The sequence below is a fragment of the Parasteatoda tepidariorum genome, chromosome 7 (assembly GCF_043381705.1).
Source record: "Parasteatoda tepidariorum isolate YZ-2023 chromosome 7, CAS_Ptep_4.0, whole genome shotgun sequence".
Lineage (NCBI taxonomy): Eukaryota > Metazoa > Arthropoda > Arachnida > Araneae > Theridiidae > Parasteatoda > Parasteatoda tepidariorum.
Window position 1 is genome coordinate 3,074,424 of NC_092210.1, and position 21,208 is coordinate 3,095,631.

General features: G+C 29.6%; 1 protein-coding gene across 1 annotated transcript in view; it reads right to left on the reverse strand.

The window, feature by feature from the left end:
- The window catches only part of LOC107441737 (agrin), a 342,845-nt gene that overhangs the window by 247,355 nt on the left and 74,282 nt on the right, over positions 1-21,208 (reverse strand). The window contains exon 3 of the mRNA XM_071183001.1: positions 9,356-9,568. Coding sequence (XP_071039102.1) covers positions 9,356-9,568 — 213 coding nt within the window. The remainder of the gene's footprint in view (positions 1-9,355; positions 9,569-21,208) is intronic.

Sequence of the window (21,208 nt, forward strand, 5' to 3'; positions counted from 1 at the left end):
AACACTGGGTTGTGGTTTACTAGTAAAATTCAACAATCAAACAATATATGAACACTCTACCCGTTTAAGCAGTGAGTTTATCGTCTACCCCGCCGAACTTTGGGCAAAAGATAAAAATATTCAAAATTTTACTATTTTTTCTGATTCAAAATTCTCGTTGCAGGCCCTCGAAAACCCCATTCCGATTATTGAGGAAATTAAAGAAATGGTCCAAAACAAATACTGTACTTTCAATTGGATTAAAGCTCTTTCGGGGGAACCTGGCAATGAGGAAGCGGATAGTTAGGCTAAAAATGGCACTTTATTAGGCGAGGTAGACTTCTACTATCCCTTTAACTAAGTACAGACACAGGTAGGTCAGTAGGGTTTTATGGCAGGACAGGTGGCGCAACTCTTTGAACGGAAGGCACACTTATTACCTGATCCCCGTTAATGAGCTTTTTTTATCCTCTGACTTCTATTTTAAGCAATTTTTAACATCCCACGGGGCCTTTGGCGAACATCAAGTCGGGATTTTCCATAAATCTTCTACCTGCAAATATTGTGACTGTCACCAGTCAATTAAACACCTAATCATTGAATGTGGAAAGTTTGCAACTCTCAGGGGAAATCACTTTAACAATAGATGTGATACGAGATCCTGGTGTAAGACGAATGAACAAAAACAAATTATCAAACGCACCTTAGAAGATGCCCTTACCCCTGATGATGCCCTTACCCCTGATGATCTCATGGATCCCCTCTTCAGGGGTTAACTACTGCTTTCCGGCCATTGGGTTGCCCTCCTGCTCAATTTTAGCTAATATTTCACCATTTTATTGTTCACTGTTTTTATCCTTGTATTTTCATAGTATTTAATGCTCTAACTTACGCTTATCTTTGCTCTTTTGCCCTATTACTGCTCTTGCATATTTTAACTTTGATGTTTTTAAACATTTCGTTTTTCGTCATTTTGTCTGTTTTTATTTCCCTCCCCTGCGGTTTTATTGGTTCGATACAATCCTGATTTTAATGTATGCTTCCTTTTGTCGTCGGCTTCTTCGGTTCCAGACACTTTGTCTGGATCGGTGAGGTTGTGAACTCACCGTCATTACCTTAGCTTTATTTTATCTTGTTGTGTTGGTATTGACTTTGTTTGCTGTTTGTTTCATTGTTCTATTGCTCCAATGCTTATTGTACAACTTGCACTTTGGGCAAAATCCGTTAACAACCACGATATTTTGTTAATGTGTACTATTTGATGTTCTAATTTTTATTTTCGTTTAACATGTCGTGCTCACTATAAGGGAGGTCCCGTTGGCTACGGCACTATAGGACGGACCTCTCGGAGTGTTTAATTTTGCTGTTGCCATCAGCTTTTGTAAATTTGTTTTCTTTTAAATAAATGCCACGGATGTGGCCTAGCAGAGCTGGTCGCACACTGGGCGCATGCGAGGGTGGACGGATCGTGGTTCTCTCACGGGAACTGTCGTGACGACGGGTTGTTCCTCTGTATGCCAAAAGGACGGCATGAACTTACCTTCTTAAGATCTTTCAGGATTCAAAAATCATTATGAAATCAATCTTTTACCTCACACAGTCATAATCCCAGTACCCACAATTCCTTTTTCGATTCTCTAAATATTTAAAAAATACATGACGAAATATCCGGGCTGTAAGTTGAACAATCGAAAATTTCCCATATGAATTTCTGAAGAATAGGTGTTATTGATTCTGTGTTACCATGCATAAAAGCAATTATCGTTAACGTTCTACGTTGGTTTAATCACCACGTTATTATATACATTAACAAAGCTTTCATATTCATGAAAAATGTATATGTGGCTATTAAGGAAAAGAAATGTGTACGTGTTCTGCAATGAAAAATTTATGTAATATGAATATATATAAATTTTATATGAAAGGTTTAAGTTTAAAAGTATGTATACAATATACAACTTTTGTTATTTAAGTTTTCATAGAAAGTAAGCTTGAAGATATGCTACTTAAGTATAAAATAGGATAGATGAAGAAAATCATGTTACACGAATTAAGCATAATAAAGAAACTCTCGTAAGAAATGAATATGAAAACTTTCTTAGCACTATAACATTTTTATAAAAAGCTTAAGAAACCGGAATTTTTTTCTCTCACTTTTTCTCTCTTTCTATTCATAAGTTTCCGTAGTGCTATGTATTTGATGGTTAATCTAGTAATTTGCTATTAAACGAACTGCTCATAATCTGAGAAGTTTAAATGTAAAAGCCAAATACACCATCAGCAGATTTAAGTTTTCAGATAAAAGAATTTTGAATAAAATTAATGGAATGCTTACTTAAATGTAAAATAATGTAGGTAGGAAAAAAAAACACATCACGTAGGAAATTATTCTGAAAACTTTCTTAGTAAGATTTTGTAAAAAAAATAATTTTTCATATTCATATTGATTAGTTTATATACTGGAGTGACTTTGATATTTAATGAAATAATTCCCCGTTATACAAACTGCTCATAATATGAAAGGTTTAAATTTAAAAATATACTATAAATAACTTTTATTACATAGTTTCAGTTTTTTTTTTTTAATTTAGTAAAATTCAAGGAAATCGACGAAAATATAAAATAACTCAGAAGGAGAAAATTATGTTACACAGAATAAAGCTGATAAAGTTAAAAATCTGAAAACTTTCTTAGCATAATAGCATTTTTTTAACAAAAAAAATCCAAATGAAAGCTTAAAAAACCAAGTCATTTTCTTTCTATCAAGCAGGAAATGAATCTAAAAATTTTCTCATCAAGATTCTGGAAACAAATGTCCCTCCCTATTAAAACTTAAAGATTAAAGCTCTTGGAAAACTGTTCAGCACTCAATTCATAATTATAGGTATTAATTAATCCTCTCAGCGCATTGCACTCGATGTTCGATGCAATTATTTGCTGTTAAGCACAATGCTCATAATTTGGGATGTTTAGGTGTGCAAAAAATACATAAATATTCCGTCAATTTATTTAAATGCAAAGTAATGTAGGTAGAAAGAAAGACGTCGGAAATTAATCTGAAAACTTTCTTAAAAAGGTTTCGAAAAAAATGTGTCCCTATAAAAGCTAATATAGCTTATAAAATTTTCTTGCTCTTAATTCATCATTATTCATACCGATTAGTTCATATATTGGAGTGACTTTAATATTTAATGAAATAATTCCCTGTTATTGAAACTGCTCATAATAGGAAAGGTTTTAGTTTAAAAATAAATGAAGTATAAATATTTTTTATTACTTAGTTTCAATTTTCATAGAAAAGAAAATTGAGTAAAATTCGAGGTATTCTACGAAAATATAAAGTAAGGCAGAAGGAGAAAATTATGTTTCACAGAATAAAGCTCATGAAGAATATCTCGTTTAAAAAAACTATCTAAGAAGAATGACTGAGCTGATAAGAATATCTATGAAGAACATCTGAAAACTTTTTTAGCATAATAGCATTTTTGCAACAAAAAAAAATATCAATGAAAGCTTAAAAAGTCATTTTCCTCATATCAAGTAGGAAATGAATCTAAACACTCATAATATACATATAATAAAATTAACTACTCATAATATGAAAAGTTCAAATGTAGAAAGTAAATATACCTTAGTATTCTAGCAAAATTTAAAAGAAAGTAAATGTAGAAAATGACTTTAGAAATGAATCTGAAAACTTTCTCAGCGAGCTAACATTGTTGTAGAAAATATCCCTATGAAAGCTTAAGAAGCCAATATATTACCAAGAAATGTAAAATAATATAACGGAGAAAATTACATTAAAAAAAATCCGAAAATTTTAACATCCTTACGAAATTTTAACATTCTTTAGTAACATTCTTACGAAAAAAATTCATCATAAAATTTAAACTAAGAATTTTTTTATTATTTTAATGGATTTGTAATCGTAAAAAACTGCATTGATAATTTGATGTCAAATTAACTACTCATAATATGAAAAGCTCAAATATAAAAAGTAAATATACCTTAGTGTTCTTACGAAATTTAAAAAAAAGTAAATGGAGAAAATAACTTTAGAAATGAATCTGAAAACTTTCTCAGCGAGCTAACATTGTTGCAAAAAATATCCCTATGAAAGCTTAAGAAACCATTATATTACCAAGAAATGTAAAATAATATACAGGAGAAAATTACATTAAAAATGAATCTGAAAATTTTAACATTCTTACGAAATTTTAACATTCTTTAGTAACATTCTTACTAAAAAAATTCATTATAAAATTTAAACTAAAAATTTTTTAATTATTTCAATGGATTTGTAATTGTAAAAAAGTGCATTAATAATTTGCTGTCAAATTAACTACTCACAATATGAAAAGTTCAGATGTAAAAAGTAAATATACCTTAGTATTCTAATAAAATTTAAGAGAAAGTAGACGGAGTAAATATCTTTAGAAATGAATCTGAAAACTTTCTTAGCTAGCTCACATTGTTGCAAAAAAATATCCCTATGAAAGCTTAAGAAGCCAGGGAAAAAAATGATCTCTCAATTCATCATTATATCATTATTTGTATCGATTAGTTCTTCGTAGAGGAGTGCAGTTGATGGTTGATGTATATACTAGAAAGCCATTGGTCACATAATTCAGCTATTTGTAATCTACCTGATACTTTCGTTTTTGAGCTAGAGATATATCTCTTAAGTAGCTTGATACGTAACAAGATATATACTGATACATTGAAGAACGGGCTTATTGCCAAATCCAGTTCAACTGCTGAGTATTAGGGAAGATTAATGATGTGTTTCGATGTTATTTGCTTATTTTATGCCAGGAAGAGTTTGTTTTAGATTTTTTTTTCATGATTGATGATTTGTGATATATCAGTTGAGAACTTATTTCATCAAATAGAACGTATGCAGTTTTTTAGTTACATTGCATGTTCAATATTTAGACAATCCAGAATATCATCCTCAATATAATAAGATATTTCAGTTGAGAACTTATTTATTCAAATAGAACTTATGTAGTTTTCCAGTTGCATTGCTTGCTCAATATTTAGAAAATATCCAATATTATAATTTTGTTGATTTTTTTTATGTTCATAATTTTTTTTAAATTTCTTTCTTTTCTTCTGACGAACATGGGAATAATCAAATGTCTTTTATTAAACACTTGTAGTCACGAAGTTAAACTTTGGAAAACTTACTAAGATTTTTATATTTTATAACCGTGGTTGAACAGCCAACCCAATTTTTGGGATAAACTCCGTAATGTTGTCATTTTGAACCCAGTCCAAAAGACAAGGGAACTCCTGGATCAAGTATTGAGAGAAATTTGCTTTCGTGGAGGACTTTTTGATGGAACTAACCCGCATTTGCGTTACAGGGAGAGGAAGACCACGAGAACCACCCATAGTTATCCTGGCGGCAAGGGGACTCTAACCCATGATCCGTCTAACACTGAGAATATTCTCCGTCATCACTGTGGTCTGTGCGAGTGGGGTGTAGAATTCATATCAACCAGCCCATCGCTGGGATTCGAACCCTGTTCAGCTCATTGGAGGGCGAACGCTCTATCCCATGAGCCATCATCAATATTTATCGATATTTTCCACTGTTGACGTGTATTGATATTCATCGTAATCATAATACATTGTGAGCATACCCATTGCATATCGTTATTACAATAATTAAAAAATATTAATAATTAACAATACATCGATTTGTTACCCAGCTCTAACGAAAAAACTAAGATCACGACAACCTCCCACCGTTAGCCTGATGGCAAGGGGACTCTAACCCATGATCCGTAGCTAATACTTACCCAAGTAATAATTCTTGATGGTCCCATCAAAACATTTTGTTGGGTTATGCTGGATTCAGTGCGATTCAAGATGGTTCGACATCATTTGATGGTCCCCATCATCCAACATTTTCCTTTATGCATTCATGTTTTTTGATATCCCAACAAACTTCCATCATGGAATGATGGAAGATGCTACTTTAATACTATGATAGTTAACCATCAAGAGAAGTTTGATTCTCACGGACCAACAATCCTTGATCGCTCCAACTACACATTTCCATGACGGATTAATGAAAATTATTGTTGGTTCAGCAGGAATATGCCATAAAAACAATTTTTTTTTTATGTTGACCCATCAAAAATCAGTCCAAATTCCTACATCGGAGTGACGGATATTCATGATCGTTCAAACATTTGATTTATAAGAAACTATGATGGAAATTTCTGATGCTTCAACATGAACAAACCATCAAAAGAAGTTGCTATTCTTATGTTGGGCCATCATAAATCAGTCCGAATTCCTACATTAGAGTGATGGTTGCCATCAAGATTATGTTGGTCCATCATTGGAAAACCATCAAAGGAAATTTTGACTTGGGAAGTTTTTTAATCTCCCCTGTAAAATTAGATTTGTTGTTGATGAGTGGTTTTGAAATTCAGTAATTCAATTCAGTTTGCATTTAATAACATGGCAATTACTGCGTTTTGTTTTGCAGTATTTGTAACATTCTGATTTTCAATACCAAAGACAAGTGGAGAGTAAGAATATTAAAAGTCCTAAATAACTTACGAAAATGTTTTGGAATTTCGGAACGAAATTAAAACATTCATGACAGGAAATTATACATCAAAGTTTCAATCTTCATAGTTGGAAACCGCCGAATTAATTTTCAATCTTCATTGTTGAAACTATCCCGATGACGTCAAAGGATCAAATTATAAACCGAAGTTCCTCCCGTACTTCATATTTCGAAAACTTCGGAAAATTTCTAAGTCTATGTTTAAAAAGATTGGCTCATGAAATTCAATTTTAGAGTTTTTGAGATTCTAACTACTTCTCTCCAAAACTCCTTTAAAGAATAAATGAAATTAATAAAATAGAATATAAAAGATTTGCTATTAACTGATATAATTATAATCCATACTAATTTCAATTTACCTCGCAGTGAACTGATCGTTAAAACACGGTTTCCAGTAGATCACCGAAGTCAAGCATCACTGTCTGCGGTCAGTGTGCGGGTGGGTGACTATTTGGATCAGTCTGCGTAGGGGCAGAGGGTGTGCGATATTGGTCCTAGTTAAACTCTTCTACTGAAAAGTGCTTGACTTCGCGTGCTCTAACTCTAGTGCGACGTGAATAAAATATTGACCATCAACTTTGGATCATCGTCTCGCAGTGAACTGATTGTAAGGACACGGTTCCCAATACAATACCGAAGTCAAGCATCACGGGCTGCGGTCAGTGTGCGGGTGGGTGACCACTTGGATCAGCCTGCATAGGGACTGTGGGTGCGCGGTATCGGTCCTCGTTAAACTGTTCTACCGTAAAGTGTGCTGGTCGTCTTGTGCAGGTCGTCGGGCTACCGAAGCGGGGGTGCCATCCACTCTGCAGAGGATCAAAATTGCGATGGTATGTCTTCGGATCATTCTCAGGGATGTTTCCCAGACAGTCACCAATATCCCATTGCGCAGCTCTAGTGCGACGTATTCATAAAATGAATTACAACAATAACTAATTTGAATTTTAATGTATGCAAACAAACATTGGACCCGCTTCTACAATCTACACGCATTTTGCAAGCATCTAAGTAAATAATTTACATCTATGTAAATTATTTTGACAAAGCAAAATTATTTATATGTAAAATTGGCATGCTGATCGAGGATATATATTTTTTTCTTCCTCTGTTCTACAATGACTCAAAAGTACAATAGAGCTAAAAATGAAAATAATTTGGATAAAAATGAAATATTGTTGAAAACTATCCCTTTTTAAATCAAGATTATTAAGATATTACAAATATTAACTAAAGGAAAATTATAAATTAAACTAGCTAATTATTCGCTGAATAAAAAACAAGTAAAATAAAATCGTGTAACAAAGAAATTCAACAAAACATGCGAACAAAGAACAGTTTTCCCAGAAATTACCCAAGAAAGGATATTTCCAAAAGATATTCCAAACATCCCACGCATTTTATCACCAAGTTTTACGACGTTAACGAACGATAATTCACATAACTAAATATTTTTACTCCAAAGAAATATTTCATCGTTATCACCCAGTTAGGTTAGGTTAGTTGTCATCACACAACGTTCGAAAATGGCTTTGAAGCTAAGAACATCTTTGATAAATAGCGTTTCCAGATACTTAATGGGTGGCTTATTTTTAACGTTTTCCATCACACGAAACGTAAAAAAGTAAAATTAATGCGTGGCTTAAATAATACGAAATAATGATTGAAGTTACTAATTATGGGCTCGTTAATTTCACTGTAATGGTAATTAAAATTAACAAATGGTGTTTACTAATCGGTAATAGAATTTGCTAGAACAAATAAGGAATCTTTCTATGCGCGCAATGTTAGTCATTTTTTTTTTTACTGTTATAGGTATATAGTTAGTTCTAAGTAAGGATATGAAATCTTTTTAAACTAAATTATTCTGTATTCTTTATTGCGTTTATTTTATATATAGAAACTCATTACGAAATTATGTTTTACTAAAGATAAACGTTATTCGGAAAATAGTGTTTGTAGATATCTGATAGTCTTGAGTATGGAAAACAAAATTACAATTGAATCACAACTTACGCATATGGAAATTTTTAGAATGAACTCCTCTCCCCTACTAAGAGATGACCATATTGATATGAATTGTTAAGCTAAAAACACTAATTCTCAAAAAAACAAAAACGATTTTAAAAAACTCTAATTTTATTTTCTAAAGGAATGTATTTTACACTTTTATAAAAATGACTTTGTAAGAAATTTTACTGCTAAAGAACAAGACGACTAGGTATTTTTTTAATTAAATTTTCGATTTTGTTTTTTAAAATGTTAAATTTTCATTCCTCAGAACTATTTTATTTGAAAATTATGATTATGAATGTTAAACAAAATATTATATTATTGTTAAAAATTAATATTAGAATCTTAATAATTAGAAAAAAATGCATTTAAGTGCTTAATCCTAATTCGGAGTCTTAGCTTAATCATCTGAACCACATTTTAAAGATTATATTTTATTCTTTCTATGTCAAATATTCAAATATTTTGAAAAATTTTATTTAAAGAAAATACTTTTTATTTCCATACATATTTGGATACAAGCCTTTAGGCATGTATTAGGCTCGTATTCTCTAAAAAGAAATACTCTTCAGAAAACAATTAGCCTAAATAGGCGAATAATTAGCAATATAAGTGACATCTAAGGATAGCTATATAACTCTGAAACATGACTTTTCAATGAGTTTCGAAATCAATAATATCTCATTGGTCTCCATATTCTATTTTAGTAGTATTTATCTCCTCGAAATTATAAGGCTCCCAATGTAATAAAAGCAAATCATAAAATGAATATCTTACCACATTTTCCTTGATGGTGTATATAAATTCCTTTTTGCTGCAAACAAGCAGCCATTTGCAATTGGCAATCACTTGAATAAGTAACTCTATCATTTCCACAGACGGGATCAAATATATCTTCGCATGTATCTTCGCATCGGCAGTAAGCCTGTTGCGTTAACTGGTCAACTAAACATGTAGCACCAAATGAACAATACATTTTCTCACACGTTTCTGAAAGAAAACAAAAAACTCATCTAAAACGTTCCAAAATTGTTAAGTTCTTTTACCCAATTAAGCTAGAAAAACAACACTCAGAATCCTAATGTAAACTAATTCAACAACATTATTAAGTTGTTTAAACATTTTATACAATAGGGTAAACCAGTGACGGAACATTTCATATATATTGATTAAAAATAAGAATTAGAAAGTTTCTCTTTAGATTGATTGGTAACAATAGCTTACTGCCAAACAATAGGAAGTCATCTAGAAATGTTTCGGATTACCTGGTCAAATAGACTTCTCTGGAAAAATTTCTGAATTTGTTATTATCTCTGCATCACCTTGTTTCTTTGAAAAAATTATAAGGTGAGTGTTTGTATTTATATGTTTGAAGTAGAATTAATTGCATGTAATAGTTTTATTTTTCTCACTGTGAAAAGGAGAATTCAAAATATAGTTGTTGAAGTTACGTTTTATTTTCTTTAAAGCATCATAGCATAATAAAGTACTGAGGTAAGGGGGTGTTTATTCATTGGATCACCAAACGATGAAAAACCAGAGAAGGAACAAGTGTTCCTTTACTGTTTTTTTCTTCTAAGTTATAGAAAATAAAAGATAGCCCTTAATTTTTTTGTACCTTTAGCGATGTTCCGCATCAAAAGTATGTTAAAAATACGAAAAACAACATCTAACCTGTGAGGGAACAGGCATGTTCCTTTACTTGGCATAGATTTCCCTGTGAATATGTTGAATATGTGAATATGTTGTCACTTTAATTTTCAATTCATGATTACAAAAAAAGTTAATATTTTTCAAGTACTTATATGTTATAATTTCAAGAATAGGCTTGTTTTTAAATATTTGTATGGCTTATAAATTCATAAAGAGCATTAAAAAATAACCAAAATTAAGTGTTCCTTTACTGGGTGTTCATTCACTAGTAAGAGCTGTTCCTTCACTTGGTCTTCTTACTACTTGTTATTTGAACCTCCAAAACTTTAAAACAATATTATGTAAGTTCTCTAAAAAATTTTTTTACATAATTTTGCAATTAGTAACTTATATGTTGACACTGTCATTTAACTAAAATTACGAATTTTGAAATTAATATGATTTTTTAAAAGGCAAACGAAGCTTAAGTGTTCCTTCACTGGTTAGTTTACCCTATTATAAAATCATTTAACAACAATATTTTGCAAGGAGTCTTCGCTTACCCCGACTTAAGCTAGAATTTGATTCTCCGCGCTGAAGGCTCGGGCTGCACTTTTCCCTTCGTTTCTTATATCTAGATCATTTTCACTACGAGTGAATAATTACCGTATGAAAACCTGATTAGTGGAATGTATGTACCACGAAAAACTCACCAATGAGGTTCTTGCTCGCATTTCCAAATTCACAAACACGCTTCTTTCGCATGCAGTGAGAATGAGTTTAAGTTGTCTTCAAGTGATGTGCCAGCCTGAAAATAATCCAAGCATGTTCGAGAAGCCTAGTGTTAACATTAGGTAATTATCCCACCATCTACTCTACGACTTGGTGGTGGCGTAGTAAGTGCTTGAGCCAGCAGTGCCTTCAGATCATTATTAAGAAAGTTCATCAAAAGTTCGTAAATAGCTATATAAAAAGGAATCTCGATAGTTACATTAAGAACAAAACAAAACTAGAATATTGGATGAACTTAATAATTTTTAACACTAGATTGCTTAAGGAAGTCATTTTGACTGCTTTTTAACTTCAGTTAGAAAAACAATGATGACACAATTTCTTAGAATTTTGTGACTTTTTGTACAACATATAATTTTTTTCTTGTTAATATTTACTAATAGCTTGTTATATAACTGCAAATAATATAAAAAAATATTAAAAAATAATTTTAAACAAATTTCTTTACACATTAGTCATTCTTTCACAATCCACTTATTTTGACTGCTTTTGGGCAATATAGGTACTAGTATTTCAGTATAGGTAGTATTTCAGTCTCTCTAGTGTTAATCAGGTTGATGGCATTCTGTTATAGAAAAAACATTAACAAAAATAGGTTCATAAAAATGACTGGGAAGTTGCTTTATCTAGACTTATTTTCAAAATTAATGGATCAATTTTAAATTTTCTGTGCATAGTTCAGAACGAAATAAATTAAAAGTTAATTTTTCAAAAAAATATATATTTAAAAAATTATTGAGAAAAAATCTTTTACATCTTATTAAATCACTTTAAAGATATAATACAAGATTCGGTATAAACCACTAGAATGGTTTCTATAATCAGAAAATTAAAGAATACCTTTGTTTATTGAAATTTATAAATTATCAAGAAAGTAATTCAAGTTCATAAATAGCACTTCTTAAAATGAAAAACTAGAAATGTTATTAATAATCTTTCATATTTCTATCATTAGGTTAAAAGAATGGTAGATTCAAGATCTATTTTAGGCGAATTGTTCTTGTTTGCAGAATAATAATAAAAACAATTTCAACTAATGACATACAGTTCATATGTAGCAAAGAATTGGATGCGTAGCATCTTTATTAGGAAAATTAAACTTAGTTTAATTTGAACTTAATATAAAATATATTGATGTGATGCAAAATACTGAACAAACGTTTTGGTCTTAGATTGTTTTTTCGTCCAAATTGAAATTCATGTCAATATTTTTTAGTTAATTATTAACAGTAGAGTAGTTAAAAGAATATTATTTTTTATGAATGAGTCATTTAAAACTTTTACTATCTTAAGGTCTGGTATAGATATTTTTTAAGGAATACATTCACCAAAATAAGGAAAACTATTAACATTAATAAACTTGTGTATAGCACTAATTAATAGTTAAAACAACACCTTTAATTAAGCATTACTATCAGATTTTTAGCAAAATATTTAATAATCTTCACCTTTCGATATTTCTAATTTAATTATTCGTCGGAAATACAGAAGAAATATTTTTAAATGTGGAATTGGAGTTGTAAATCAAATTTCAATTCCTAATAAAACAAATATTTAATATAAACATCTCGCTATTTTCATATATTTAGCAGCGTATGAAAATTAATTTACACAAATAAGATATTGTGGAGGTATAATTGAGAAATATATTTTTAGCGAAAATATTTCAGTATGGTAACAAAACAATTTTTTAACAAATATTCTAACAAATAACAACTGCCTTAGAAGTGAATGCAGATCAAATTTAATATTTATTTAAATATTCATAAAATAAGACTATTTGTTAAAATGTGTGTTTGATGTTCAATTGTGTAAAATATCAACATTATTTATTATTGTAGTCTTTGCATTACAACTAATTAAATATATTACATATTGAATGAATTTAGGTTTGTTTAACCAATGCGGAATATTGAATTGGATCGTAAAAATAAATATTTTGCAGACAAATGATGAATTAAAATTAAGAAACGAAGGGAAGAATGATCCAATGAAAACGAATGTTTTTAAATGTTATTAAATTATACTGAATGTATATTTAGATATTATTGTATCTGATATAATGTGAAATGACAGCATAGTTGTAATTCTTTTATTTACTTCAAAACAATTAAAATATTTAAAAATTAGTCTCATTCAACCTATCTGGTTAATTTGAGAACCTTATCAAAATAATTAGAAACTTTTTGTAAACAACTTCTGAAATATGCTTCTGTTTGTTTTTGTCACATAGTAATTTTGAACTGATTAAAAAAAATATGCATGATAATCTTTCTTGAAATAGTAATTTTTTTTTGTATTGACTTATTTTGTTATTTTTGTGCCCTGACAGTAAGATTAGATTTTTGTTTTAAAAAAAGAGATTCAAATGAAAGGAAAATTCTTAAATTGTGTCAGTTATATAATTCGGTAAAATGACATAACTTTTAATTCCATTGTTTACTTTACATCAATTAAAATATTTGTAGATTAAATTAATTTCGTTTCGCCTGTTAATATTATAACCTTATTACAAAAGGATTCCTTTAGTAGACAATTGCTGGAATTAGTAGAGAGTGAAAAAAAAAAAAAGATTGAAATGGAAGAGAAAATTCTTTAACCAAGGAGAAAGAATAGCCGTGATTATGAAGGCCTCACTAATTTCAAAGGGCTTAACGAAAACTCTTTTAATTATGGCTCCCTGTTATTTCCCGGGGCGCAATTTATCCCAACCTAATTGATAAGAGTGGAGGTGGGTAGCACACGCCCTCTTTTGACACGGTTGTTCCATCAATTCTGAAAACATCTCCACCCCTCTGAAAGTTTATGAAGTATAGTTGGATGCTTTTGTTGAAAATCTTTTGTTGCGTTAAAAGCAAAACTAAAGCTTGTTTTTGACTTCTGAAATTTCATTTAATTATTATTCCCTTTGCGCATCCAACTGAATTGAAACGGGGAATCTAATTTTACTGTTATGCATTATTATTTTTTGAAAATTATGAAAATTCGTTATTTTTCTTATTTTTGAATAAAACTGAGGGGTTTTAATTATCGACTGTGTCAACCTTCATCTATCAAATGTTACCTCTTCATAGAATCAAGTTAACATGTCTTATACACTAGTGATTTTGTATTTAATATTTGTAGTGGTAGTTACGCCACATTACTCCCCTTCCAGAATTTTATCTGTGATAGAATTCAATGAACGAATATCACTAGTTGATTTATGCTGTTTTTTTGTTTTTTTAATTATTATTTTTGCTCATTATATTATTTCTTCAATTTTTGTTTATTGGTTGGGAGTCTTTTATTTACTATATATATATATATATATATAAACAATTANTATATATATATATACCAGTGAGTTGGTGTTTAATATTTATAGTGGTACTTATGCCACAAAACAATTTTGACCTTAACAATTATTTGCCAAAGAAATTGCGAAATAATTTTTATACAACTCCATTTAACATTATGCTGTATTTTTGAAAGTGGAAAAAACGTTCCCTTTTTTGTCACATAGTAATTTTGAACTGATTAAAAAAAATATGTATGATAATCTTTCTCGAAATAGTAATTTTTTTTTTGTATTGACTTATTTTGTTAATTTTGTGCCCTGACAGTAATTGACATACATTTTATAAACTCATCAACTGGCAGAAAACCAGGATAGCCTGGTACCTAGGGGACTGGGCACACGTCCAAGAGGTTGTGGGTTCGATCCCCGCCGGCCGAAGACTCCCCGTGTGGTTATTGGTGACTGATGCACGTTAAATCTGTTGAGTCCTCCATGTTCTTATAACAAATCATACCTCTGGGGGTACTGATCTGAGTTTCCTTGTCTTATGGATTCGTTCAAAATTACTAGGTTACGAAGTTTAACATTAGAAGTCGTAAACCGAAAATTGGATCGGCTTTTCAACGACGGTAATAAAATAAGAAATAAAAAATAATCTTTAATTTAATTTTTTAAGACAATTTTAATGATCTACAACATTATCCATTTCTGAAATAATGAGTATCATTTTTCTTATTTTTACCAAATAGACATAATGCCAAATTGTTATCTTTTGTAAAAAAAATATGTGCTTCTTCAATTAACTAGATAAAATACTAGACAAAATACCTTGAATTTTCTATTTTTTGTGAACTCTTCACCTAATAGTTCAAGCGTTAAAATGTATGTATATATTTTTGGAACCATAACATTCCGTATATTTTTTTAAACATTACTGTACATTCTTGGAACTGACAAAATTGGACGTTTTTTGTCTTTTAAAAACAGTTTAACTGATTGTATTAATGCAAAATTATAAAAATGGGTAATTTTTCATAGTAAAAAAAAATGCCTCTTTGTATTCCGTTGTAATCAAGTATATTTTGATAAAAAGAAAAAAAACAGCCTTGTTTATGAGTTGAAATATACTCTTTTTTGAAACTATGAAAGTAATAATGATATAAGAAGTTAACTGAAATATGATAGTAATGGACAAAATTATAAATTGTAGTGTGTTTACTCTTAAAATTTTTTATTTTTACTTTTGCTGATCCTCTGACAGTATAACACGAAAAAAGAAACTTTAAAAAAGCGCTTTGATGATGCTATATAGGTTTTTTTTCTGTTCATGATTAAAGTATGTAATATGCGAGATGTTACATGTTATATTGACTACCTTTTAAATACACTTGAAAAATTCCAATTGGTAAAATAAAAATATTTAATACTATTTTAATAAAAAATTTATTGGTATAATTGGAGCATAAAAATGAAATAAAGTAATGTAATAAACATCCATTGCATAATTTACATTACGCAACTAGTTAAAAATATTAAAAAAATAATTATTTCCTTTGATTCTTCTGAAAATCTCCATCTAATCTAACTTCACGTTTCCTCAATCATTAGTGATAATATTAAATATTTTTTCAATGTTTGGTGAGAAATTTGAGTACTGGAAAAATAAATTTATTCGTTTTCTTCAAACTTTAAAATTAAGAAATAATCACTAAAGATACGCGTTCTTATTAAATATGTTCTCCGCTTTTTGAAAAAATAATTTTTTTTTTTGAATGAAACATTTTAACAAGGTTGAAAGACGCTTTTTAAACTAGAAAGGATATTTTTAAATAAGGTGAACAAACAAGACATAGACAAGAGAATTTAAAACATGAATCATATTAAAATCTTTTTATTTTCTCAAATTTTAATTTATTTTTTGTAGACGGGATAAGATATAAAAAAAGGTCAAAATAAAAGCGGAAAAAGATAATATCTCTTAATATGTTTGGATTTCAACTTACTTACATGCAATTTAAATTAGATTGGTTAATATTAAATAGGATTCCTATCAGTTTCCGATGAAAAGTTATTTTTTTTTTTGTGAATTCGTAAAAAAGTCTTCACATAATTATAGTGTAAAACTACCATAGAACCCAATATCTTCGGTCGCGTCCTGTTGTCATTAATATACATACTTAAATAAGATTATTTTTTTCCTCAGTGGTTGACGGGTCATGGGTTAGAGTCCCTTTGCCATCAGGCCAACTGTGGGAGGTTCTCGTGGTATTCCTCTCCATGTAACGCAAATGCTGGTTAGTTCCATCAAAAAATGTTCCACGGTGGCAAAATTTCTCTTAATACTTGATTCAGGAGTTCCCTTGTCTTCTGGATTAGGTTCAAAATTATAAAGACTAGGAGTTGAACATTAGTAGTCAAAAACCCAAAAATTGTGTCGGCTTTTCAACGACAGTTATGAAATGAGATAAAATTTTTTGTGTTGTTTTCGGAATGACATTTTTTCTAAGACATTTTATTCGACCGACCAAATTTTTGTAGTTTTAAAAGTTATATTTCCTGAAAACTGTATGGACAATAATAATAATAATTATTATTATTGCTGCTTATATGTGTTATTTCTTGAAACCTATTTGATTGATTTTCTTCAAGTTTCTGACTCAGCTATTTATAACAGAGTTTAAAAATGTGTTAAACTTTGTGTTCATTAAAATTCGACAATTTTTTGAATTAGATAACAAATATCAAAAAATTATTAATAAAAAATAGTTTGTGCTTATCCATATCTGAGGAAAAGCATTTTGATTTACTTAAATAAGAATAAATAATTTAAAAAAGAACAAATAAGATAAAATAGATTGAATAGCTTATATTACCTAAACCATTTACTTTATTAAATTATTAGCTGTAGAGTACGTATTACTCGTCTGTAATTCAATGGTTTGCGAACGACCAGTGTTATACAACGCAATGTATGGGTTTATTAATATCAAATAATCACATATCAATTTTGGAGAAATCAAGTGCGTCTTATTGGATAATAGCCAATATTACGTTCAGCAAAATCTTGTATTATTCTCTCATAGATATTTTGAAGATTTCTTTCTTTAAATATTTCGTGATGCTTTAAATACTTCAGCCTCAATTATGCAGTATTATTTTTCCTTGTTTTAATAGTACAGAATTTATATATTCTATAAAATATTGAAATAGGCGTGTTTTTAAAACAAACACGATTTATATTTAGTGCACAATTTAATTTTCTTTAACATTTTTTTAGCATTAAAACCAAACTGTTTTATTGATGCTCGTAATTTTTGCAGGGAAATCTAATTATGAAATACATTTTGATCTGTATAAAGTTCATTTTTTCTTAACACCAATTTTTAATTACAACTATCATTTTAGATAGATTATATTTTTTACTTCAGAATTTAGGGACACCTTTTTCAATGGTTTTATTGTAGTGAAATTTGCAAAGTTTTGAGAAATGGCCATACATTTTCACTCCCAGAATTCTTGATTTTAGTTCAAAAATACTCCTACAAATCACTTTGAACGTAGTGACATAATGTTGAACATAGTGAAAGTAGTTTGAATTAAAACCCCCGGCATTAATTTGGAGCAGTAAAAAAATGTTGGCTGGATTGAGTATTTGTGTATTGTATAGTTTTCAGAATGTTGCTTGGCTTACAGCTGATACAAGCCATTTCATAAATTTTGTAGAGAGATTTTACATTAATCCTTTGCACTAAGAGGTTTTAAAATTTGTGATTTCAAGAATTGCTCTTTCATTTAGATATTTTCTAAATGAAGCGCCATCAGTTGGAAATTATTTAAACCAAAATCAGAAATTCCGGCGAAAAACTTTTTTTTTTCGTTACATAATCTGGCTGCCCGAAATAGTAATTTAAAAAAACCGCTACCGTTATAATTTTTTGAAAACTATCAGTTTAATTTCGGCTAACTAGTTCACATTAATGTATGCAAGTAGACCAAAATAAAAAAAATGATATATATTATATTTCATATACAATATATAGTATATTAAAAATAACATAGTATATTTTATATGTATATATTGCCGTGAATGACCAAAATAAAGAGAATATCCACTTTCACTGGTGAATGTCAACAAACATATAGTCGCTTTGGTGAATGTTCGAAACATTTGCTATATCCTATTTAATATTAATTTATTCATTGATATTATTATATTTATTCGATATTTGAATATCTGCTAAGGAAAGATTATGATAAACATCAGTGTCCTGTGTACCGGTTAAATGCATACTGGGCTGCGGAACTTGACCTTAAAAAGACATTGATGTGAGGCATACCGGGCAAATGTATATCGAGAACTTAACTAGACCTAGTATATATTTCGGACATTTACCAAAGCGACTATGTGATTGTCAACATTCACCGGTAGAAGTTAACAACCACAAACATATACAGTCACTGGCCAAATTATTAAACTTACTATAAGATTATATGTAAAATCCTAATTATCAAGTGATAGTATACAGCTTTATTGTTTTTACGGGACTGAAACCGATTTGCACTTGGTTACAACCGGTTACGCTCATGTATCAGTTGGTTAAATTAGACGATATATTATATAAGTATGGAATATTTATTATATCAGGTATTATATTAGTATATTATAATAATTAGACCAAATTAGTTTATTATATTAGTTAGTGTATTATAATAATAACATGATTTGAACGAGTTTATATGCAATACTTTTATATTAAACATACATGCCATGGATTTTTATTCAGGAGATTTTTTATATACATCCTATTTGTATTTATTTTTAACGAATTGCATTACAGTGTTAACCAATTGATACATGAAAGTAAACAAGTGTAAATTGGTTTCAGCTGCGTAAAAACAATAAAGCACTGTATATACTATAGTACTGTATAATTTTGCCAAGTACTGTATATACTAAATAGTATATTTATAATAGTAAACTTAAAATAGTCACAACTTTACCAAATTCATTTTAAAAAGTATCTCTACCATTTAAATTCATAAACAGAGTTCCAGACATGACGTTAGAAATTTCTCACAAAAACAATAAACCAATATTTTCTATTTTAAGAGCATAGTAAACTCTATACTACTTTGAAGAGGTACAGCAGACGAATAATAAGCGCCCCAAAAAATCATAAAATGAAAGGGAAAAAAAGTAATATAGAGAAGTTAAGATGATGCGATCGAAAGAACTTTTTCCTGCTCTGAAATCTCAAGAGATTCATTTTGAAAATTGTAATTCATAGCCATATTTTCTTGAAAGGAATATCTTTAGAGTTTTAATAAAAAGGAATGAAAATGAGGAAAGTAAAGATAACCATTTTAAACATTGCATCTTTCGTGATAAGATTTATTTAATAGAATTTCTTAAACAGTTTCACGCGTAAACATCAAACTCAAATTGGGTAACATCCTGTTTTAGTTAAGAAATGCGCTTTGGAAGTAGAATTTTTGAATTTGTTTGCCTTGTTTAAATGTTAAAAACTTTGAACAATGCTTAACATTCCTGTTCGAAGATGCCAAAAATTAAGTTTGCAAAATGCTAGCTGAGTAGGCACGAATAAGCTAATAAAAATTGCATTTTATTTACATTTCTCAATTGAATATAAAATTAAAAAATACTACTTTTGCGTAGTAACCAAGTATGAGTTGCAAACGAAATGTGTTGTTTGCAAACGTTTTTAGACATTTTAGTTATACACTGTTAGAAATTTCTCAGAAAAAATGGCTAAATAATAATTTACTGAATGGTTATTTTACCATATTTAATCAAAACAGTCAAATAACCATAAATAAAATGGTAATCAAACTGTTAAGTTTGAGAAAAACTGTTTATTAACTGCTTTCACCTAATACTGCTAAACAACCAGAATTTTATCGTACCCGCTAGAACCACCTAATGAAGCTACTTAGTTACTTGCTCCTGCGTACCTATCATAGCCGAGCGGGCTTATCTATCAATCCCATGACCGGCAGAACTGGAGTTCGAGTCATAGTGTTGACACCACACTATTTCCTCCATTCCCTTCGACACAAGAACAATTTTCAGTGTCAGGCACTCTCCAATGCCCATTACCTTACGAAAAGCGGAGCTCCTATGTCTAGTTAAATAAAATAAAAAAGTTTTTACATTTTTGAAAAATGCTAGTTGTAAATGGTTAAGAAACCGTATAGTTTTGTACTCATGGTTTTATAACCATACGTTTTGTAATTGGTTTCGAAACCATAAAGGACAAAAAAAGTTCTTTACCGTAAACTTTACGATTAGCCGGATGGACAGACAGCTGCCAGTTGTTTTACCCTAATTTTAGAATGAGAATTTTAACAGTGTTTGTATAACCAAGCATGAGTTGCAAACGAAATGTGTTGTTCGCAAAAGTTTTATAGACATTTTTGATATAGACTTTAAGACGAATGATATTTTGCATACACAGTTGCTATGTATGGAAAGCTAGTTTTGACATTAGAATTTGTAATTCCGCATGGTAAAAGTAACAATTCAATCAGAATCATCTTTCTCTCGAAGAAAGTTGAGTTTAGATTAATTTAGCTCACCGTTAGCCAGCATCCAATTTAATTTCGATCAAATTCTGGAATCCAGCCAAATTTTAATTATAATAATTAACGTAGGAAGAAAATTTAACAAAGTAATGAACTTACTTAACTACCTAAACTTCCGGTCTCTTTCCTTAGCCCAATCAAACATAGCAAATAAACTGTTATATTTTCAATAAAAAGAGTTAATGAATTTCCTGTCATCAGATGTTTCCGACTAAAGGTTTTACAGCATTTTGTAAATCCCATGTCGTTAAAATTTGTTTATCTAAGTGATTATTTAAAATAATCTAGTTCAAAGTGCATTTTGTAACAAATTTATGCGAATT